This window comes from Corvus cornix, chromosome 2 (genome assembly GCF_000738735.6).
Source record: "Corvus cornix cornix isolate S_Up_H32 chromosome 2, ASM73873v5, whole genome shotgun sequence".
Taxonomy (NCBI): domain Eukaryota; kingdom Metazoa; phylum Chordata; class Aves; order Passeriformes; family Corvidae; genus Corvus; species Corvus cornix.
The window spans coordinates 113995439-114017732 of record NC_046333.1 but is presented as its reverse complement, the minus strand read 5'-3'; the positions used below and the strand labels follow the sequence as shown (position 1 = coordinate 114017732).

General features: G+C 40.9%; 1 protein-coding gene across 1 annotated transcript in view; it reads left to right on the top strand.

Moving 5' to 3' along the window:
* OPRK1 (opioid receptor kappa 1) overlaps positions 1–22294 on the top strand; it is a 75206-nt gene that overhangs the window by 46478 nt on the left and 6434 nt on the right. The window contains exons 4-7 of the mRNA XM_010401177.4: positions 3105–5571; positions 5781–6145; positions 6631–6957; positions 21308–21660. Of these exons, the coding sequence (XP_010399479.1) occupies positions 6698–6957; positions 21308–21660 (613 nt within the window). The 5' untranslated portion in view covers positions 3105–5571; positions 5781–6145; positions 6631–6697. The remainder of the gene's footprint in view (positions 1–3104; positions 5572–5780; positions 6146–6630; positions 6958–21307; positions 21661–22294) is intronic.

The window sequence follows — 22294 nt, the reverse complement described above, 5'->3', positions numbered from 1 at the left end:
TGTAGCAGAAATAGTGTGACCAGCAGGATCAGTGACCATCCCCCTGTAAGCGGCACTGGAATCCTGTGTTCAGTTTTGGGCCCCTCACTACAAGAAAGATACTGCGGTGCTGGAGGGTGTCCAGAGAAGGGCAGTGGAGGTCGTGAAGTGGGTGAGGGAGCTGGGGTTGTTAAGCCTGAAGAAAAGAAGGCTGAGAGGAGACCTTATCCCTCCCTACTGCTACCCAAGATGGGGCTGTATCCAGGTGGGAGTCAGTATTGTTATAAATAAAATATGTAATTCGTGCTATTATATATAAAACTGAAATGTAATTAGACCCTACAGAGACCGAGTTTCTAAATCCCTGCACCAGCCTGGTTGAGAGAAAAATTTCACAACACTAAAAGTATTTCTTTCACAATAAGTGAGGATTCCACCTAGGTGGGGTTGGATCTTATCACCAGGACATTTGCACCATGACGACTTGATCACCACACTCTGATATCTACATCGCATCTGATAAGGAATCGGACATTCCGGGAACTAAGAATAACTATTCCAGGAACCAGAGATGGCCCATCCATCAGCAGAAATAGCCCACTCATCACCCAGGATGGACAATTCATCAGGCCCAGGAAAGGCTTTGTGCAGCCCAACTCCGGGACAAGAAAACTTCATGAATACGAGAAGAATAGAATTAATTCAGACTCTGCCCAAAAACTGTGTAAGAAGGGACCAGCCAAAGCAGCAGTGGTGAACTTTGGAGGTCTGATGCGATAGACATCAGACCTATGCCTGTTCACCCAGCTCTGACCCCGGGCTCGGGGCTGCTTTTCTCGATCGTGGCTTTTGAAACCGATATTTCGGTCGCATAATAAATGTCATTTCTTTATAAATTTTGATTGGGCAATTTTGTTTATATTAGTATCTTCTCCCAAGTAACAAATGACAGGATCCGAGGAAATTCCCTCAAGCTGCACAAGAGGAGGTTTAGTGGGATATTACAAAAAGTTTCTAAAGGGTTTTCAAACACTGCAACAGACTGCACAGAGAAGTGGTGGGGTCACTATCCCCCCTCACATACAGTTCTTTCCATGTGTGCTCTGGCTAAATGGGCTTTCTGGACAGTTTGACAATTTTTGGGCTTCACCCTGACCCTTGAGTCAGACTTTGAGCTGGCCAGTTGTTAGCCTTTTTTTGGTGTGACTTAAATAAGCCCAAATAACCTCAAGTAATTGAGGGTTTGTTTTGTTAGCATTAGTGGTAGATGTTTAAGTAAGGTCACTTCCATCCTCCTGCACTGGGGCAAAGTGTGGCATCCATGCCTTGTTTTACTTGTCACTCCCCACTAGTTAGCATCACTTTTACTGCACCGTTCTGCAAATCTAGGTTCTCTATAGCATTCACTGAGTGACTAATAGGACTTGATTAGCTGGGAAAAGGAAAGGGGGAACGACTAAGTGGGGTTTAGCCTTCCCCACTCCATCCTGGAGTCAGCAGCCACTGTCTCAGAGTCAGCAGAGACTGGTTTAGTCAGCTGGTGCAGGCACAACCCTTATTCAGAGAGCTAAATTCACCCCTCTTTCACCACAGCACTTGTCTTTAAGCCATTAATTATGTATGAATGAGGGTGCCAGGCAGGAGGCAGAGGAGGTGGGAGGGGCAAGGTTTAGGGCCTGTGTGGAAAATTTACTCTTCTCTAGCTTCAGCTACATCATTTTTTGGTCTTAATTCTGCCAGGCACTAGAATAAGTCAACAAACAATTCTAAGTCAGAAGCAAAGAAGATTAAGATTTAGGTATCATTGGCATGTAATCAACACAGTTCTTACCCTTAATGGAAATGAATCGTCCTTTTTTTCTTGTTAAAAAGGGAAAGAGAAGACTCTGCAGGATCTTGAGCTCTTTGAGGAAGTCAGTACTTATCCCACACAATCTACTGGGATCATCTTAAAAAGAAATGACCAGGCTAATCTTAAAGTGGCTTCTATTTATTCCCATAAAACTTATTAATGGCATGATCATCATCTCCTGTCTCAGAACCGAAGCTGTGTGGAAGTTCAAGACGTGTTAGCTGATCCCCATTCCCTTCCTGGAACAGGGTAACCACCCACTGGCAGAACTGTGCTTCCACATGCTGGGAAGCCAACTTGCCATGAAAGATGATTAACTGATAATGCCCACAGGAGAGGTAGTTGTAAATAATAGTTAGAGAGATGTAATTTTTTTGTTCTGTCATTGTTGCTTTTTGTTTGGTTAGTATGTGTGACTTTTTTGTTTGTTTAATTGGTGTTTTTTGTTAAAAATACCTGTATCAGATGAGCTGGTTTGTAGATCAGATATCTGTATCTTTATACAGATATCTGAAGAACACCACAATTTTCTCTTTTAAAGAGAAGTCTTGGAAGTTGTTCTGAAGCTCACATTCATCTGCTTTCAGCATCCTTTTGTTTTCTCTGGAGTCGGAGCTCTAGCCTGCTCCAGAAAAGTGATAAGTTATAAAACTTCCAGCTGAGAATCTTGATGAAATGAAATGCAGGGAAGATGGCAAAGTGGTGACCTGTTTTGACAACTCTGCCTCTGCTCCAGGGTCCTGGCATGTATGCCATGGCCAGCTGTGACAGAAGTGATGCTGCAGGGAGGCAGGGTGACAGCAGAGCAAGGCAGATGGCCTCCTGCTGGGATCTTCTGAACTCCTTAATCCCAGCCACTGACCTCCTCATTGCCAGTTAGCTCTTCTCTGTGCAACTCCCTTCTTTTTTAAAGTCCTAGGGTCAGAAACCTTTCAAGACCTGCCCCAGTCCCTCCCTGCAGCTGGCAGTTTCAGGGTGGCTGGTTTTTTCATAACCACCCAGGGACTTTTCTGTGGAAGGAAGACATGTTTTGGGACAGAAGCTATCCCAGTGCTCAGCACTTTATTGGGTTGGTTTCTGAAGGTGGCAGTGGAGATCTGTACCAGTAATTTTTTAAAAAAAGTAACATGAACTTCTGTTATCTACAAATAAAAGTAAAGCACATGTTTTATGCTGAATGTTTAGTCCGCTGTGAACAAAATATATGTATAAAAGCTGTTTAAGTAGCATTGTATATACCTTCTCATCTTTTCCCCCTTCCTCTCCCTTTCAGGTCTTTGAAGAGCATAAACCACACACCATTTCCTGAGAGCTGTGTTCACACAGGGAGCTAACATTTCTGGATGCAGAGAGACAAGAGAACTTTGTTTCCCTGGCAACTGGAGCCAACAGAAAGTGTTTCCAGCATCTCCTACCTTTACACAGGCTCACTATCATCGTAGCCTTTGGTCAATCGCGTAGTAAAAACAAATAGTAGCTGAAAAAGCATCTTGACAGTGTGCTCCACTTAACTCATGTGGACTCTTCTCCAGCCTCTAGAATAGAAGGTGATCTCTGCAAATAATCCTGTTCCAAAGTATCCAGTGTTACAGTTTATGGCTGAACCTCAAGGCTTGTCCTATCCTGCACATTTGACTGAAACCCATAAAGTGTCATGGTTCCCTGGGAAACAATGTCAGGAGCTAAACAGCTGTCACTCCAAGCCTGTGTGTGCTGGGATGATGGAGCTGGCTCTGTGCTGCAGCATGGTGAGCAGCTGGCACGGTGCTGCACCGAGTCGTGCCAGTGATTCAATGTGCTTCATTCCTGCCTCTGAGTCAGGGCTGAATTAATGTCGTACCACACTGTTAAGGTTTTAAAGTGCTGTGCTGATGGGGGCAGCTCTTTAGCTTTTGGCAAGAAAAAAGACAGTGCTGAACCCCTTCCTACCTGCTGTTGTTAAATATCTCATATTTCCCTCCCCCCGAGTTTCTTATTCATTCAAATAATTTCACTAGGGTTGCAAAAGAAAACACTTTACAGATACCAAATTCACGATTTATGGTTGCCCTTCCACTCATACTTAGCAATACTGTGTAGCTGATTTTTGATTGAGGCAGAGAGCCTGGGGAAAATAAAAGTTTGTGTAAATGCACGTTGTAGTTCCTAGGTATCAGGCAGTTGAACGTGATATTTTTTTCACTTTTGAGGGCTGGAATTTACAACTTAAACAATTTTCTATAATTATAGAATTTGATACATAGTTTTGTATTCTTAATTTAAAAAGTCCAAGTGATTTCTGTAGTATTTCCCAGAGTCCAGTGAGGTGAACACTACTGGTCTAAAGTATTATAGCAAAAAAATCAGGGGGCATGTAAGCCACATGTTTGTGAGAACATTACTGGAGGAAAATTGCAGCTGCATGGTGAGACTATGTTTTTTTTGTGCTGTCTTTCTTCTTTAAATATTTCCTTGCTTTCCTTTGAAAGCAGGGCCTTCTGTCTGGTGTCAGTCCTTAGAGGGAACAGGGATTTTCTTCCCCTTTTAGAAGTTTCTGCTCCCTGTGTAGCAGTTGCAGAGTGACAAAATGATTGCTCTTAAGAGCTAAATTATCATGGAGTGCTAAAATATTGCTATCTTAAATCTCTCTTGTATATTTTAATTCCAGGATATGGAAAAGTCTGGGAAAGATGCTAACAAGGAGTTGAAAATCACCAGTAAAGTTATTTATGAGAAGATATAGCAACAGTAGTTCCCTTCAGTACATAGGCAGGAGATTGTGGATTGCAGAGGATAAAAACAGAATTGAAGTATATTTTATGTTAGGATGTCACTTCATCTTCAAAAAAAGATAACTGCTCAGGTTTGTGTCCCTGACTCAGGAACATTTTTGTCACATATTTGTTATTTTGCATTTTTATCCATCATCATTAAACGTGAAACTTTTAGACAGCTCTACACACATAGTGGTGAGCAGTTACTGAACTTCTGGAGAAAACAGTGACCACAGTCAAAGCCATTATCCCATTTGAACAAGACTGTTCCTCTAAGATAGGGGGTTCTGTACCTTTTAAGCCTCCCACATGACTTCTCACTCAGAGCTGACATAATTTATTCTCTTGATTATAGGTTTAGAAAAAAATTGTTTCAGAGTAGAAAACTCAGCCTGATCACAGACACTCAACAAGAGGAGCATGAAGTAAACTTTTAAGATTGGAAATGCTTGAAGGAAACCCACAGCCTGTCTTCCTCTCCAGGGACTGGTTTTCCTGCTGCACACTTTGAGATGCAGCCAGTCTGGCTGTTCCCAGCCTCTTCCAAAGGAGTAGGAATAACTCAGGGTCTTGCCTCTTCTGTCCCAATTTACCATTTAGAGACTCCTGGTGGGGATTTCAAGGTCTGTGTGCAAATTCAGGGATACTAGAACACACATATTGGTGCTTTACCAACTCCTGTTGAGGGAATATATTAGAGATAAGCCCTGAGGGATGTGATTTCTGTACACACCATCTCCCTGTTTCTGGCTGCAGCTGGGAGAATGGAGCTCTGACAGTGCTATAGGGAATTCTTGGCTTCTCACATGGTGTGGGACAGACTGAAAAAAACTACGTAGTTATCTGGGTGCCCCTCTCTTCTTTGGTAGCCAGCTTCTGATTTTCTTGGAAGTTGCAGGTGCAAAGGAGCAGGGGCAGAGCTACCCAGTGAGAAATGTTTTGGACACACAATTGTGGAATTGAGGCATGAAAGAGCTGATGGACCAGGTAAGGCATCTAAATTTAAAATTCCTCTTTTATTCAGTGTCTACTAGTCTGAAATCCTGTGAGATTCTATAGGGCAAAGAGCATCATTGCTTGAGGCCTGGCAGTGCAGGGGAATTGAGGGAAGACAACTTGGAAAAGTGTATTAAAATAAGCATTCATTCATAGCAGAACTTATTTCTTGCTTTTCTTTTAATTTATCTGCATCTCAGTGTTTAGAAAGAAGTCATGTGAGCTTCCGAGCTGCAGGGACAGAGACAGTGGAGAACGTGTGCATCAGTGCAGAGTGCTGCTGGAGCCCTGGCAGAGCGAGAGGGAGGCAGAGGGAGCCTGAGACAGAAAAGGCGAAGTGGTGGGAGCTGGAACAGCAGCAACTGCTGCTGCTACACGGTGCAGCTGGTGCCCGGGAACCGGTTCTGCTGCCAGCACGCGTCTCCGAGGGCGCAGGTGCCTCACATTCAAAAGTCCTAGGTGGTCAGTGGCATTTCCAGGAGCCAAGCACAGCTGCTTTATTCTTTTCTTTTCCTGCAAAGAGCACCTGTTTGAGGACTCCGCTTCTTTTCCTGGACTGAAAGAGGTATTTTTTTGTCACTAATGTGTCTTTTCTATAAAAGCAGGTATGGGATCAGGAAAGAATAACTCAGAGCAGGATGTTAAGGCAGGTGTGCAGAGAGGTGGTGGGTTTCTCTGTCTCCTTCCCCTTTATAGCAGAGCTTAGGTAACGAGGAGCCTCTGTTAGGATACAGTTTGACTTAAAATACGAAAGATGGGAAAGACAGGGTTAAAGTGTGGGGGTGGATCTGAGCTGTTCCCATCTGGCTTGCTTCACTATGCAACCTTTGAAAGTGGAGGAAAACTTCCCTTGTGCACTTGGAGAAGCAGCATTATATAGCAAGATGTAAAACTTGCAAGAATTTAGTATGAATGTGATTTGCTTAAATCTCTGCTTGGCAAATTACAGTTCCCATCACAGCAGAGCTCCCCTTAACACCTACAAGTTTTAGAGGTCTTAATGTTCTGTGGCTGTGAAAATACTTCTTTCTCTCTCTTCCCTCTTTCCAGCATACTTGCCTCCTGCTGTGTACACCCTCCTCCTGGTCTCCCTCCTGCCTGTGAGGACTGTACCCCTATGGATGCCCCCATACAGATTTTCCGTGAGGAGCCAGACTCCACCTGCTCCCCAGGGCCCTGCCGACCCCCCAGCACCAGCAGCAGCTGGCTCCCAGGCTGGGCAGACTATGACAGCAATGCCACTGGGGCCTTTGGGGATGGCCAGCACAACCACACCAGCATCTCCCCCGCCATTCCCATCATCATCACTGCTGTCTACTCTGTAGTCTTCGTTGTCGGCTTGGTGGGAAACTCCCTGGTCATGTTTGTCATCATAAGGTAAGAGGTTTTGGGTGCTGGTTGGAAGAGGTGCAAAAGACTGTCTCTAAGTTTGGCAGGGTAGGGGAGTGGGTGGTTTTTGGAAGCTCTGCTGTGAGGAACTGGAAAAAATCACCTGAAATGACCCAAATTGCTGTCTTGTTTGTCACAGTGGTTTGCCTGGACTTGTGTTAGAGACAGAAGGGACAAGCTGGTTAAATGTGATAAATCCTGCAGCCCGAGGGAAAGCGCTTTGTGCCTGCAGCTGCGTTCACTGGCTGCCCTCTAGGGATGAGATGCTGCTGGCGTCCGAGGGAAAAAGGCTTGCGTGAAAGAAGCAAACTTCTACAAGGCAGCTTTTATTTCCACTGAGGAGACCCCGAGGGACAGCTCATGTATCCAGTCATGTGGACACTGATACATTGCTGTCTTGGTACCTAATGTTTAGTTTAACAAGGAGAGAAGGCCAGGAGATTATAAAGATAGGAGGAATGGCTTAATGTAAAGCAAGGGATGTTTTTCTCTGTTTAGCAGTTTTCAACTCCAGTTGTTGGTGTTGGATTGAAGAAAGCAGAGAAGGTGCTGAAATACCTTTTAAATTGTTTTTCAGGAAAGAGGAGAAAGCTCTGTGTCTGTGTTAGTGAATGTTTTAACTAAGCCACTTAGTGAAATGCACTGATACTTATGCTTGCACTTACACTTTTGCATTGGTGTATATTTTAGCTTGCACTGTGCTTCCTCTGTCTTTTTGTCTTTTTCATTTGCAATCTATGGCTTGCTTGGACAGTGCAGTTCAGCAGGGTGATAATGAGCAGTCCAGGGCACTGAAATCATGCAACTCCAATTTGGACTCTTTCTCCACAGCCCGTTTGAATTCTGATAATATTTCTGGAAAAAAAATCCTAGGACTGTGGATTATTCATTATTCCAATGAAATCACCTTGTACATGGCAAAAATGGAGGTATTGGAAGGGATTCTCTTTAGTAAAGCATGCATGATAAGGGTCAAGCAATTGCAGGATGCTGAAGTAACTGTCAGCCCTGATGTAAGGGGAAGTTACGAGAACTGAAGTTGTTGATGAGGTACTTCAAAAAGATGAGTTATAATCAGGTGAATACTCTTGAATAATGAAAATAAAATTCCATTTAATAGTCAGTGCAATAAAGAAAGGTGCCTCTGGTCAGTTTAGAACAAGTGGTTGGCTCCAGTTTTGTGATGGTGTGATTTTTATACCCTTGCCTGCCCTTTTGATCTTCTTTCAGGGTAGAGATTTAATTTCTTTTTGTATTTCTCCTTCAAGAAAAGAGACTCCATACTTGACAGTCACACAGCTGCAAAGGCAGAGATTTTCTAAGCCAGTAGTCAGTAACAAAGTCAGCTCATAAACTGGCCTGGGCAGTGGAAATAAATCCAAACTTAACCCTAAAAGTTAGCATGGATGGATTACACTGGTGCATATGTATTTGCTTTTTTTTCTCCTTCTGCTACCTGCCTAAGACTATTTTTGTGAGGCTCTAGATAGTTATAGCTCACTTTCCTACTAGTTCCTACAGGTTCCTACTAGTTCCTTTTTTGAGGAAAGCCAAGGGAAGTTTGTGGGAGAAGATGGTAAGGGAGAGGCAGATCCTGTCCCCTTGCCATCTCACAATACCTCTCCTCCAGCTGCCACAACTCTAAAAGGGGATGGGAACATACTGTGGCTCTTCTTCACCTTCCAGCTGAGTACAGGCTTTGTCTGAGGCCCTTTGCTGCCATTTCTCAGCTCTGAATTCCAGATCTGCCCTCCTCCTCCTAACCCCCTCTGGACAGGCAGGCAAGGCAGGCACGAATCCTTCTCCCTTTGCTCATTTAAACATTGTCTAATGTTGTTAGAACAGTTCAGTTGGAATTATTACAATAATCGTCCACCCCAACTGCCTGACACTCCAGGCCTGACACGGGCTCACCTTTTGGGTGACAAAAAAGAAGACCCCCTGTGTTCTGAGACTTTCAGCCAAAATGTTGAAGTGTCAATGCTGTGGTAGGTTTAGGAGACTCCAGAGTCTTGCGATGTCTCAGAAACAGGCTCAAATTCAGCCTTAGCCTGTGGTGTAGGCAGACCTTGTCCAATTCCTTGCTTTGATACCACTACAGGACTGGTTTTGCTACTTCTGCTCTGAGGGCTGCTAAAGAAGCTCATGGAGACCAGTGAGTCAGCACCTCAGTAGCTTATGTGTAGAGTTCTGGGTGAATGAAATCTCTTACAGGTCTGGTGGGGGGTTTTTCTGCTGAGAGGGAAAACTCAGAGTTTCCTCAGAGGGAAAAATAACAGGAGAATGTCGCTTCAACCACATGTACAAACTCCTGACAGAAAAGTAGCAGAGTTTGGTACAGCTCCTGTGAGGAGAGATTTATGTTGAAATCTGACTGGGAATGGTCCTTTAGTGCAATGTTGACAGCATGGCCTCTTAAACCATTTATAAGACCTGGATTCTTCTCTTGGTTTTACTATCAGGCTTCAACACTGTCTTGGGGTGACTTTGTGATGTGTATCCCCTATTGCTGCCCCATGCCCAGAAATTAACTTTGTGCCTTTCTGTGCCTTTAAACTGAGCCTGAGAGGGGGGAGGAAAACCTGAGTAAAACTTCTTCTTCTTCTGAGCAGTTTGCAGCTTGTTCAAGGTCACACAGAGATAGAGATTTTTTTTCAGCTGCGGCATCAGAGTGAGAGTGGGGAAGGCACCTCACTTGCTTTTGGCCAGTTTTTTCAGCTCCTTTTTCTTTCTCTGGAGAGAGAGATGGAGAGTTGAACTTACGTTATTCCTGGGACTTTGTTTTTTCTTTTTTTTCCTCTGCTGGACGGTTTCAACATCAGAATACATCAGGAGGAATTTCCACCACCCTGGAGATGGGCCCACCACCCCATCCCAGCTCCAAGGAGGGCGAGAGAGATCTATGGAAGGACTCTGAAATTTTCCCAGGTTTCTCTCAGCAGACCAAGAGGTTTTATTATTTAGCATTATTATCCCTTTCCTGTGTGTTTGTTAGATAAATAGTTTTTATCTCTTTCACTTTCCTTTGAGGAAAATTTATTTTTCCCCGAACCTGGTGGGGGAGGGATGGTTGTAACCTGCCTTCTCTCAGAGGATATATTTCTAAATTTGGCCAAACTGGAACAAATTTTAGTGGCGCCCAATGTGTGGCTCGAAGGAAAGTGAAAAGCATGTGCTAATTACATTTTGGTTTGAATTTACTTATTCTGTGTTGGGATAAAATAGTCACCATGTTGGTTGAATTTATAACATTTCTCTGGCTTGAGAACAAACACTTTTTCCTGTCCTGACAAGGTCGCTTCATGGCTTCCTCATATGTAAAATGGAGATGCTGGCATTCACTGTCTTTAAAAACACAGCAACAATTAGATTTAAAAGCCAAAGTTTAATCACTAAAACTTGTAACAGAGCAAGACCAGGTCTACTGTAAGCACCCATGGCTCCTCAGACACACACAGAGTGCTCATTTTTAATGTGCAGAAAAAGCTCTGTGTTAAATGTACAGTGGATTGGTACTCTGTTCCTGCCCATGGTGGTCGGCTCTCCCAGTGTGGGTGGTTTGCAGGAACCGTCCCTGTGTTTGGATCAGCTGTGCAGCACATGCACCATCCCAAGGGGCTCTGCTGTCAGCCAGCAGACAGCTGAGTGGATGGACAGTCCATGCTGAGCCATGTCACATGGGATGTAATGCTCTCCTGTGGCTGCTGCTTTTTCCCGATGAGAGAGTAAGAGAGAAAGGGGGCATCACATTGCCTCTTGCACTGCTGGGAAATACAAGCACTGTGTGGGAAGCACAATCCTCCCCTATGGAGGAGGAGGAGGAGGGGAGCCATGAAATGGGTTTGCAGATACCAGGTAAAGTTATCTGACCTCACCTGAGGAAAGTCCTAGAGCTGTGTGGTTCTTTGCTTGACCAGAATTTACCTCAACCCCAAACCTTTTCTTTTGAGATTAGCTTTTCCTCTGAGGTCTTAGAAGATATTCCTGGAGGTAAAATAGTTGGCTGAAGGGGATAAAAAAACCTATTTGTCCTTGGAAGCAAGAAGGCTTTTTTCTCCATTCCCCTACCCTCGTGACTTTTTTCTTTAAAATTTAGTGCTGGCTTTAAACAAAATGGTAGTTTCTTATGACAGCTGCAGGGAAGAAAAATCTCCAGACTAAAGTTACAGCTTTAACTATAGATTTGCACTTAGCAAAACCAGAAACATACTCTGGTAAAACTCTGGGAGATGCTCTCTCTTACCCTCTCCAGAAGCACTTTTGCTATGTATTTATCTTACCCTCATTGTTCCTGAAGTAACTTCCTGAGACCAGCTCATATCAACAGGATCCTAAAGAGCCAATCTTGTATTTTTTTTAAAATTGTCTTTCAAGCTTCCAGTGAACTGAATAATTTTCTACATTCAAGAATTTTAAAGAAGAGGTTGTGTCACAGATATGTAAATTGATTCCTAAGGGAAAAGAGAAACCTTATAATCCTCTGCTTAGTCTAATGTTGAAGAAAAAGTTTAATCAGGAATACATTTTTTGTTCTTATATTCATTGAGCTGAACAGTGTCTCACATAACAGGAAGAGTGTATTAAGAAATGTAATATAAAATTGACTCCTTTCCAGATTGTTTTTAATATTTCTTCATCATTCATTCCAAACAAGAATGAAAATGCATTTTTTAAGAAGTACAACAATGAAATAATTCGATACATAGGTTTAAATTAATAATAGATTTTGATACCATCAAAAGATTACTTGTTAAATTGCTTTAAATTATTGTTCTAATTTTATTAAATTATATTTGGAAAGAATATTGTTCTGAAATGAAAATTTAAGCTTCAGAAGAGTCGACCTAACTGGATTACCTGTTCCCTATTGCTGGCAGTTTGTATGATTTCATTCTTTTATAAAATCAAGTGTTTGGTTGCTAAAGGCAAAGGCTGAACTGTACTATACTTTGTGAAGTTTATGACTTTTAACCTTTCTTGTGCTAATCAAAAATCTGACACCTTACTACTACCAGTAGAGAGGCATCAAATGGATTGATAGCAATTCACCACAGATTTCAAACACAATTTAGCCTTACCTCACTGAATGGAGATAATTTTGATAAGTTCTGCAGCGTTAGTTCAAACGTGACATAATTTCCATCCCAACTTTGAAGACTGATCATTACGAAAAGCTTTTACAGATGGCACAAAGAGGAAGGCAACAGGAAACATGAAAGAGGAGAGGCTTTTAAAAGAGTATTGATAGTTTGACAAGCACAGACCATTTAAACAAAATGTTACTATTTCCAATCTTTTAAAACCCAGCTAGACAGTGACTAAGTGAGGCCTGGGATTTATAAGCTGACAAGAAACCTGACTTACGGTCATGCTGTGATAAGAAGAGATGATACTGAAAGGCAGGGAGAGCAGAGGAAAGGCTTGAAAGGAATATTTACTACAGACAGTATTAAAGAGAGGCTTATAGTGAGTAATGTGTTTGGCTTCTGGAAAGTAATTTGGTATCCGTCCAGACATTTCCGCTGGGCTAACAGCCAGGTAATCATTTAGTTCAGAGAAAGGCATAACTGGAATCAGTGTCTGGAAGCAAGATGAATTACAGAGAATCTTTTTGAACTGGAACAAAGTGAAAACTTAGAAGAACTTTCCAGTTTGGCTGCTGGCAGAAAGATTCAGATAATTTGCCTGTTGTCAGACGGGAGAGTGGTGGGTAGCTCATGATCCTGGATGAAGCATAGGGAGGGTGCACAGTGGTGTTGGGGAAGGCAGACTGGCTAAGCCCTTCTGGTGAAGATGATGAAATGAGAGAAGAGTGGTAACATTTCGTTTAGTTTTTTTTCTGAGAGAGGATTTTTGATTTGCTGAAAGGGTGTTGTGAAAGGAAATCCTTAACTGGGCAATTTGGATTGCCTGGGACACATTGAGGACAAGGGAAGATAATCTTCCTCTCTTGCCCACTCTCACTGTCTGTTCAAACGGTAATTAATTGGTCCCTTTCAGTTAAATTCTCTGAAACAGATGGGTTCCCAAGAAGAGTTTTGATTCCATTTACAAATTTCTTTCTGAAGAAAAAGCATCCAGCTACACTTTACTTCCAGGAACTATACTTCAGGTCTCCATTTTGGTCCTTCCATCTCTAAATATGAGATAATTCTTGCAAAGTGTGGAATCTGTGCTCTTCTCCTCAAGGGAGACTTTGTTCTTTGCTTATTGTTATTTTCTTTTGTGAATTTAGAGAGATATGAGGAAAAGGCAGCAGGAATATAATTTTGTCTACAGACAGGCATAAGTGCACAAACTGAATTAGCTGGGGGGAGAGGGTGTGCACAGATGCAACGAGGATATTGGAAGAGGGATGTCTGACCATGCTGGCATTCCACAAAATGTAAAAAATATATAAATCAAGAATACGTAAAGGTGCACAGCACTTTTTAAAGAAAGTGCACAAAAATGAAAATTATTTAAGATATTGGTTGAAATTAATACTAGATTTTGATAACATCAAAAGATTACTTGTTAATTTGCTTTAAATTGACGTGATTCTACTGGGAAGTTGACATGCCAGGCTGTGAATTATCTTTGAAATATTTATTTCACCCAAAGCTAGAGGGTTCAACTCTCATTAGAGTCACCTTTTAATCCCCATGGAAGTGAAAATTAATTTTAGGCAGTTTGCTGTTTTCAGTTTTGAGGCATCATTTTCAATGAAATCTCTGTGTTCCCTGCAAGAGTATAAGAAGACAATTCTATTCAGTGTACAAATGTCTGCAAATACGCGGTAAGAAAGTGAATAGAACCTTCCTGTTTTCTCCACTTGTATCAATCCCCCTTTGTAACATGCTGCTGCTCATCTCTGCTCCAAAAGTCATCAATGCAATAAGAGTGAATGTCACATAGATCATGCTCCCAAACTTAGCTGTGCTGCACGTGGAACACAGAGGATTTTATACTCGCTAAATGCGCTTCCCACTGCATTGCTGGTAGTCCAGCCACTGTGGCTACTTTTGGGCAACTGGCAAATGCCTCCTTGAGTAGTGACAGATGGAAAGCTGTATGGTAGGATCAGTTCAGACAATCTATTCAATGTTCATTTAGTGTCCACACTCAGAAAAGTTTTTTTACCATGCTGCTGGATGATGGACTGCATCAGGACTCACTGTTAGACACACCTTTTAGAATGACTGGTTTGCTAAAGTGCAGAGGAGAAGAATATTTTCACTTATGGAAGCTACAAGCTGTGCTCTTCTGTTGACTGTGACTTAAAGTTTTCTGCATTTCACTTGAATCATCTGCTATGGGAATGTGTGTGTTCAGGAGGTCTGTGCTCTGGGCTTCCCTGAAGCAGGTGAGGAAAACAGATAAATGGATGGAGTCCAGAGAAAGCCTGCCAGCTGCCTCCTAAGAAGGACTGATGACTTTTCCTGAGCTGGCTCACTACTGATATGTGCATTTGTTGTCTTACCACATAATCCTATACCTGCTATAGAGCCAAGTCCCTTGTCTCCCATTCAACTTTATTACAGGAGTGTTGACCAGAGATTTGGGTCTCCACACATCTGAGTGTGTAGTTGTCCTATTAAACACTCTCAGCTGTGTCAGTTGTTATTCATCCCTGTGGCAAAAATGGAGACCAGCTGCCTTGTTTTGGGAACAAGAGTGATACCCATACCCCAAGACCCGAGTGAGTGGTTTCTGAGTTCTTTCCTTTTTTCTGTCCTGCAGAAACATCTAGAGGAAGCAAACATTCAATAACAATTGTCTGCTTCCAACAAGGAAAGTAGGACCCTGAGAAATCTTTTCCTGGAGGAGCTATTATCTCTGTTTCCTTGAGCAATGAGTTTTTTTCTCTTTGCCAGGCAGTGTGTGTCCTACTCAATTCCTTCTCCCATAAACGCATGGGAAGCACTTTGCCAAGGGAGCCCACATCCTTTATTAAAAAAACCCCAAACATTTCCAAGAGAAAAGAACAACAGGAAAGGTGGATGTTACCAGAGACAGAGATTCAATACTCACTAGAGCAATGTCCTTGTGGCAAGTAAGAAGGATTAGGATGGTCTAACACCCTGGGAACTCCCCACAGAATGACTCGTCACTGGGAAACATCTGAAGCAGCATGAGGTTTATCAAGGGATAGAATAAGTTGCTTGACAAGTTCAGTATTTATTTCTACTTACCAGCAGTGAGCAAAAAAAAAATCAGGTACGTAGTCTGAGCTAATTGTCCAGGCTCTTTAATAATATTATTAGACATAATGGTTTTAGATAAAGTACCAATTTAGTGAAATTCCGCATTCTCACTGATTCATTTTAAGCCACAGTGGATCACAGCACCTTGACCTCTGAGCTCTGCTGCTAAAGTCACAGAAGCAAAAATTTCACAGAATTTTTTTTAACATTTTATAGTTTCTTCAAAGAGAGGCTCTTGAGTTCACATAAAAATATTAAAAACCTTTATCATAGAAGGAGAAAAATTAGTTCATTTTCATTAAGTAGTGTGAATTTTTCTTTCACTTTGACCAGGATATATGTAGACTTGAACTAATTCAGAGCCTGATTCTTTAGGTCAGGAAAAAAAATGCTTCCACATCCAACCTAAATCCACAAGATCTTGTTCAGGCTCAGTTTATGGCTAGTGCAGAGAAGTAATGGTGGTGGAAAATTGTAAGGATTTTAATTACACCTTTTGACATTCACATAGATCATGCTCCCTGATGGGAGAATAAAAGACAAAATCATGCTTTTCTTTTTTGAGCTGCTTTAAAATAGGTATCTTTGGATGCTTATAAGTAAAGAGATTCCACTTTAGGATATAATTTTGTAGACAACAATTTTTTGTCAGGTCCAAAAGGGTTTGGTGTTTAAGACAGGCAACCTTTAAATATGTGCAGTAGCTGTTTTCCTGTATTTAAAGCAATAGAGAGGTCCTCTCTATTGCTAAAATGTGGCAGTTCAAAACATGATAACGTCATATAACCCAATACAAAAATGAAAATTGCAGCATATTAATTTTTGTATTCTTTAAATGACCTTAGACTTCATTTCATATTGGCATAAGACTTATGTATTGGATTATGAATATCCAAGAGAGAGCTGAGCCAAACCTTTGACATGGTATGGGCTTGCAATAGATCCTCCTGGACCGTTTTTTGGTTTTTTCTTCCTGTTCTGATGCAGTATTATACTCAGTGTACTTGAAATATAGCCTTGAGATTTACAGCTTTCCTGACTAAGCTTTTCAGCTGCTTGATCTCCATATACTTCATTCAGAGGAACCTAGTGGAACAGAGCCTGCGTCCTGCTGATAGGTGTTTTTGTAATTTGCTTTAGATGTGCTTTAGCTTTCATTTTCATTCACTTACCCAGGTATCTGTGAAAAATCTGTGTTTGCTATTCCTCATTGCATTTTATGCTTTTGTACTTTCCCTCTGCAACTGGAGGTTGGTGTAGTATATTTGTTAGTTTTGCTCCCTTCCCCATCCCTCATTTCACACTGAAGGGAACATTTCATCACTTCATCCTACTACAGCTACATGAAAAACTCTGACCAGAGCCTCTTTCTTATCTTTTATCATCTTTTCTAATGTTAGAGTGTACTTTAGTATCACACTCCTTTCCTCAGCTTGAGATAATAACTTTAAGGGGCTCAGCTAGCAGATTTTTTCCTGAAAGCACACCAGATCCTTAGTAGCACGTTTCCCTCATCTGCTCCCACAATTTCATTGGTAACGTAGGCTGGAGGTGTGATTTCTTCTTATTTACTGTCTTAAAAGCTTGTGCAAATTATTTTCCACTCCAGAGGGAAAAGAACAGTAATGATGAGTCGACTGAGAAACAGGGGGAAATTTCTAGGGGTCAGTCTAAAGTCAGTCTCAAAGAACTTTCAATTTTTGGAAGGTGAATGATGCCTAATAGTTTTGAGAGTTTTACTTTTGACACATAAGTAGACATAATTTAAAACTTGCTCCTTGCAAACTTTCATCATACACCCATCCAAAAAAAAACCAAACCCCATCTAAATGAAAGAGTTGTTTCATCTTGACCATTTTTCTGCAGCTTTGATATATCTTCCAGTTTTTAGTCTACAGAGGCTTGAGGCCTGCTTATAGCTTTACAAGCAGTCTTGAGATCCACCAGCTTAAGGGATCAGAGGTTTTTCTGCCACTTGAAATTAGATTCTAGCACCTGGTTTAAAAGAGGGACTTCTATTCCTATGTAGTATTAGAAAAGTTGCCATTCTCTTAAGAAGTCCCAGTATTTAACAAATGATTTTCTAGACATGGGATTTCCCATGAGCAGTTTATACAGCCATGGTTTATAAATATTATAATAGTCTTTGAAACTTGTACCTCAGACACTAAGAAAATGTTTGTCATTAATTACCACTGTGCCATCTATGCTGTAATGATGGTCAGGTTTACCCTATCTGTCCTGCTAAAGTACTTAAAGGAGATATAAATATTTTAACTTAAATGAATTCAGATATTTGATCAAGAATTTTAATTTTCCAAAGGAAGACAAGATTCCCTTACACAAGCACTGTTTTGATTGTTTGTTCAAGTGAATGGAGAGTACAGTGGGAAAAACCCAGACCACAAAAAAATATTTCCTTCTATGCGGTGGTGCAATAGAATGAGTTGTAGGAAAGCAGGCAAATCCCTCATCTTGTGGACTTTATCAGGGTCTGCTTGAAAGCATCTGACAGCAACAGCAGTCAACTCCATTCCTTTAGCTGGACTTTTAATTAAACCTGCAAGCACATATCTTCAGAGGCATGAAGGCATTTAATAATTTTTAGGTGTTTAATTAAAAACATTCAAAGGAGTTTGGATGATTGAGCCCAGATTCTCAGAGGCATTTCTCAATTTTATAAACTTCTAAATGAAGTTTATAAACTTCTAAATGACTTAATCTATACTGCCTAATAACTTTAAGGACCAATACCTCATTTATACAGAAGCCAATGTTTCCAGGCAAAAGTAATCAAACTCCTTATGTTACCAGAGTGAGATCAATGAGTTTCAAGGTTGCATCAGTCAAATGTGCCTGGATTTAGCATTGCTCAGGTTGCCAGTGCACCCTTCATCCCTGAGTCAGGTATGCATGATCCCTCTGCAGTGCCTGGGAGAATTGATTGCTAAATGAGATATTTGTTGGCGCTGTATTTATTTGTCTTCCACCTTCTTGTTCAAAGTCTGTCAGAAGGGGTCAGGTGCCTATCCTGGTGCATAATAAATGGTGCAGGGAGGCATGTGGGGTCTGTGAACCGTGGTGGATTTGGGCAAGGCCAGCTAGTCATGGGACTGCCACGCTGGTGAGCTGTGGGATGGACTAGATGCACACCAGGCAAGGTTATCAAAGCAAGGATTGCTATGTGCAAATCTATCCCTGAAATGAGGCAAATCTTTCACAAAGGGGACAAAATGGCATGCTGTGGGTTTTTCTTTACCCTATTAAACTTTCATTCCCATATACAGCTTTGACTTGGTTACATTGGAAGTTGTCTAAATGCTGATGCTGGAATGACTATATTTCTTTTGACCTGTGAATGCTAAGACACCCTTCCTGTTGGATCAGTAGTAATGGTAAAACTAGTTTTCTTTTATGTGCATGTGTTGCATAGTCCAAAAAATTGCTCAATTTACATACAGAACATAAACCGTGCATACACAGAGAACATGCTTTATGTTGCAGCTTCAAAAAACTGGGTTTTGAAAATGCCTAAAAAGCTAGCTCTATTTTACAGCACTTCTTTCCTGTTCTTCCACTGGAAGGCTAGGGAGGAGGAAAAGAGAAAGAGATACTGGGAAAATATGGTATATACAGTTGTAATGGCACACACATAAAATAATTGAATTAAGGTTGCAAGGAATGGGAAATGTGAGATATAAAGACTTTCAGAAATTTGCTTTTTCAAGGCTAATAAAATCTTCGATATTTTTCCCCTGTTTTCTGATTTCCTTAAAGGAAAAAAGGTCAAACTAATTCTTCTATATTTTGAAAGCAACTTTTTTCTGTCCAAACCCTTGGTGAAATTTTTAAAGATCTACAGAAATAATGATTCAGAAGAATGATTACTTGTGTCACCTCTGCATGTCAAAGGCCATTACATTTCATTTGAATGCTCCTGTGTCGAATCTCATAACTTGTATTTGACTGAAGCAGACCCTTTGCACAGCAGCAAACCTTGATTTGAAGGAATGAATGGATGGAAAAATTACCACTTTCTTTTTCCCAGTAATCATCACCTTAGCTGTTAGGAAAAAAACTGTCGTTGTTTCTAAGCTGAGTTTGTCTCTCTTAAGAGTTTTACATATTTGTTCTTGTTATGCTTTTCTTTGTAGTCTTAAAGAACTCTTCAGTACCTGCTATTTTCTCCCTGTGAGGGCCTTCAGACACTGTAATCGAGTCACCTCTTGGTGTTCTTTTTCATAAACTAAACATGCTGAGCTCTTTAAGTTAGTCAAAGAAAGAATTTTCTCCAGTCCCTTCATTTATTTTTTGGTGCTTTTTATGCAACCATTCCAACTTTCCATAGTCTTTTTTTTTGCAATGTGAACAAGACAGCAATTCCAAATATCATCAGTGATGTCCATAGAAGCAAAATTGTCCTTCTACTGTTCTATTTCATTTAATGGAAATTAGTCCACTTTAGCAGAGATTTTTGAGTGTTCAGTGAACTTTTGTTCAGTCTTACAGCTGAGATACACTTGGAGATAATATTTTTTCTTCTTCTTTTTTTAGCCAGGAGGGATTTTTTTGTCTGTTAGTATGTCTTATATTTGCTTTTTCTAGCCATAAAGACTTGTATTTGTGTTTGAACAGTGCCTTAAGGGCTATAATGGGATCTACAGGACAGACTGCCCCCCTCTGCTGGGGGGTCTGTTGAGGAGATTGATCCAGTGGGGGGGCAGAAGCCCAGCTCTGACTGATGGGTTGGTACGTGGGTGAGAAGGATGTACTGTCTCTTCCCTTGCAGTTTTTTCCCCTGTGCTTCAAACCACCATTTGGCTTTATTTCCTTGATAAGTCTTAATTAGAGTGTTTTAGAAAAACCAATGATATTTTTTAACATTTCATATTGGTCATAAAATGAAATTTCTTCCCACTTTTTATTTAATATCTAATTTACGTATTGGGCACAATTTGACAGCACTGCTCAATTTCTTTTTAAAATTTTTTTTATTCTATGCATTGAAGTTTTAGAGGCAAATAGACACATTGCCCTATGTGTTCATGGCCTAAACTGGCTGAATCTTATATTTCCACTGTAAATTATTAGTGACATGTAGCAAAATGTAGCTACATGTGTTACTGTGTGTGTTACATGTACACATTCTAGTTCGGACACACAGTCAAAATATGGGGCTGCAGCAGTTTTGAGAAAGAAAATCTCTTTAAATCCAATGATAAATTAACAGCAATGAGAAAACACAAGGGTTGAGGGGAAGAATGTCAGAAAGGAGCGTTAGGTATATTCCATGTTAGCAGGCCCTCCATCATCCTTTGTGCTCATCACAGAGACAGAAGCAGTCCTCCACAGGCTGTGTCCCCAAAACTGTCATTAGGGCCCAACAAAGCAGGGTGTCATCTCCAGAAACAGATCTTATTTTTCATTGTAGGCTGAGGTTCCTACCAGCTGGACAAAACCAGGGCTTGCTTTTGATGAAATTAAAGGATGCAGAAGAAAAATACTGCTCTGACAATTTTTTCCCCACTGTGGTATCCTGCTTAAACAATATTAATCTTTTACATTATCAGTCATAAAAGAGAGGATGGGTAAAAGCTGATGATAAGAAAGGAGAAGAAATTGGCAAGGGAGGAACAAGGAAGGGAAATGACTAAAACTTGTATCAGCTGGCACTGTGGTGAATTCAAGGAAGACAAACTATCATATAAGAAGCAATCTGGCCCAGCAGACATAGCAATTAGCTTGGAATCTTACTAGAGAACGGGATAACAGTTTCTTCCACAAAGCGAACCCAGAAATCTCACAGTCACTGACCGATAGCTACAAGAAAAAGAAACAAAAACCATTTTGATCTCTTCCAAATTTAACAGTGATATTTTCTTGTAGCAGGATTTGAGAAAATAGTATTGAAATCAGCATTTGTCTAATTAGATAAAATGTATTTATATGCCTGGTTTGCCTGTGGTAAATAGCTCTAACTGCTAACATAGGTGCTGAGAGACTGAATAAAGTGTGTTCACTTTTATCCCAAGGGTCTTGCATTTGTGTACATTTCTATCACAGATGAGAAAAGACATAAAAACCCCCATCTATGGCAAAGCCTGACTGATAAACTGTTACATATCTAAATGGGCTTACCTTTTTTTCTGCAGGTACACGAAGATGAAGACAGCGACCAACATCTACATCTTCAACCTGGCTATGGCAGATGCACTTGTCACCACGACCATGCCTTTCCAAAGCACCGAGTACCTGATGAACTCCTGGCCCTTTGGTGATGTGCTGTGTAAAGTAGTGATCTCTATTGACTACTATAACATGTTTACCAGCATCTTCACACTCACCATGATGAGTGTCGATCGATACATTGCCGTGTGTCACCCTGTGAAGGCTCTGGACTTCCGTACACCTCTCAAAGCAAAGATAATCAATATCTGTATCTGGCTGCTGTCCTCATCTGTTGGTATATCAGCAATAGTTCTTGGAGGTACCAAAGTCAGGGAAGGTGAGTGTGAGCATTCAAAATTCAGTCTTTTTATTCCTCAACTGACAGTAAAACGTAGTGTCAAATATTGATCAAACCTTATTTATTCCTTCTTCAAAGTATATCTAAATTCCTGACATTTTGAAATATATTGTGGAACATCACAGTACAACATATAAATCATTTAAGCTCAGATGCCCGTGCCAAAAGAACAAAATGCACTTTGGAGCTCTGTCTGTGCTAAAATGAGACCATCAAAAACTTCTAGCAGGCAGCAAGGGAAAATAATCAGGAATTTAAACACAATGGATGAATCCAGGATTAGTTCACAGTGAAACTTGAAATGTGGGCTTAAGGCTCTTTTTTGTAGGTGTTGTGAGAGTAGTTCTGACCAAGTCCCAGGAACAGAAACTAGAATTCTTAGGAATTTCACAGAACTTGAAGGCATGGTGAAGAAAGGAAAAGTCAGTAGCTGAAGAGAGAAAATGAAAATAAATTACATATGGCAGTATCTCAAGATTTGTTTAAAAAAGGATGAGAATGTGTATGGAAACCTGGGAGAGCTGAGAATAAGGATTGTCACAGGAAACTGAAATTCAGGCCACGGCAGGGAAACAGCTACAAGAACACAAAGTCACTGAAAACTCTATGCAGA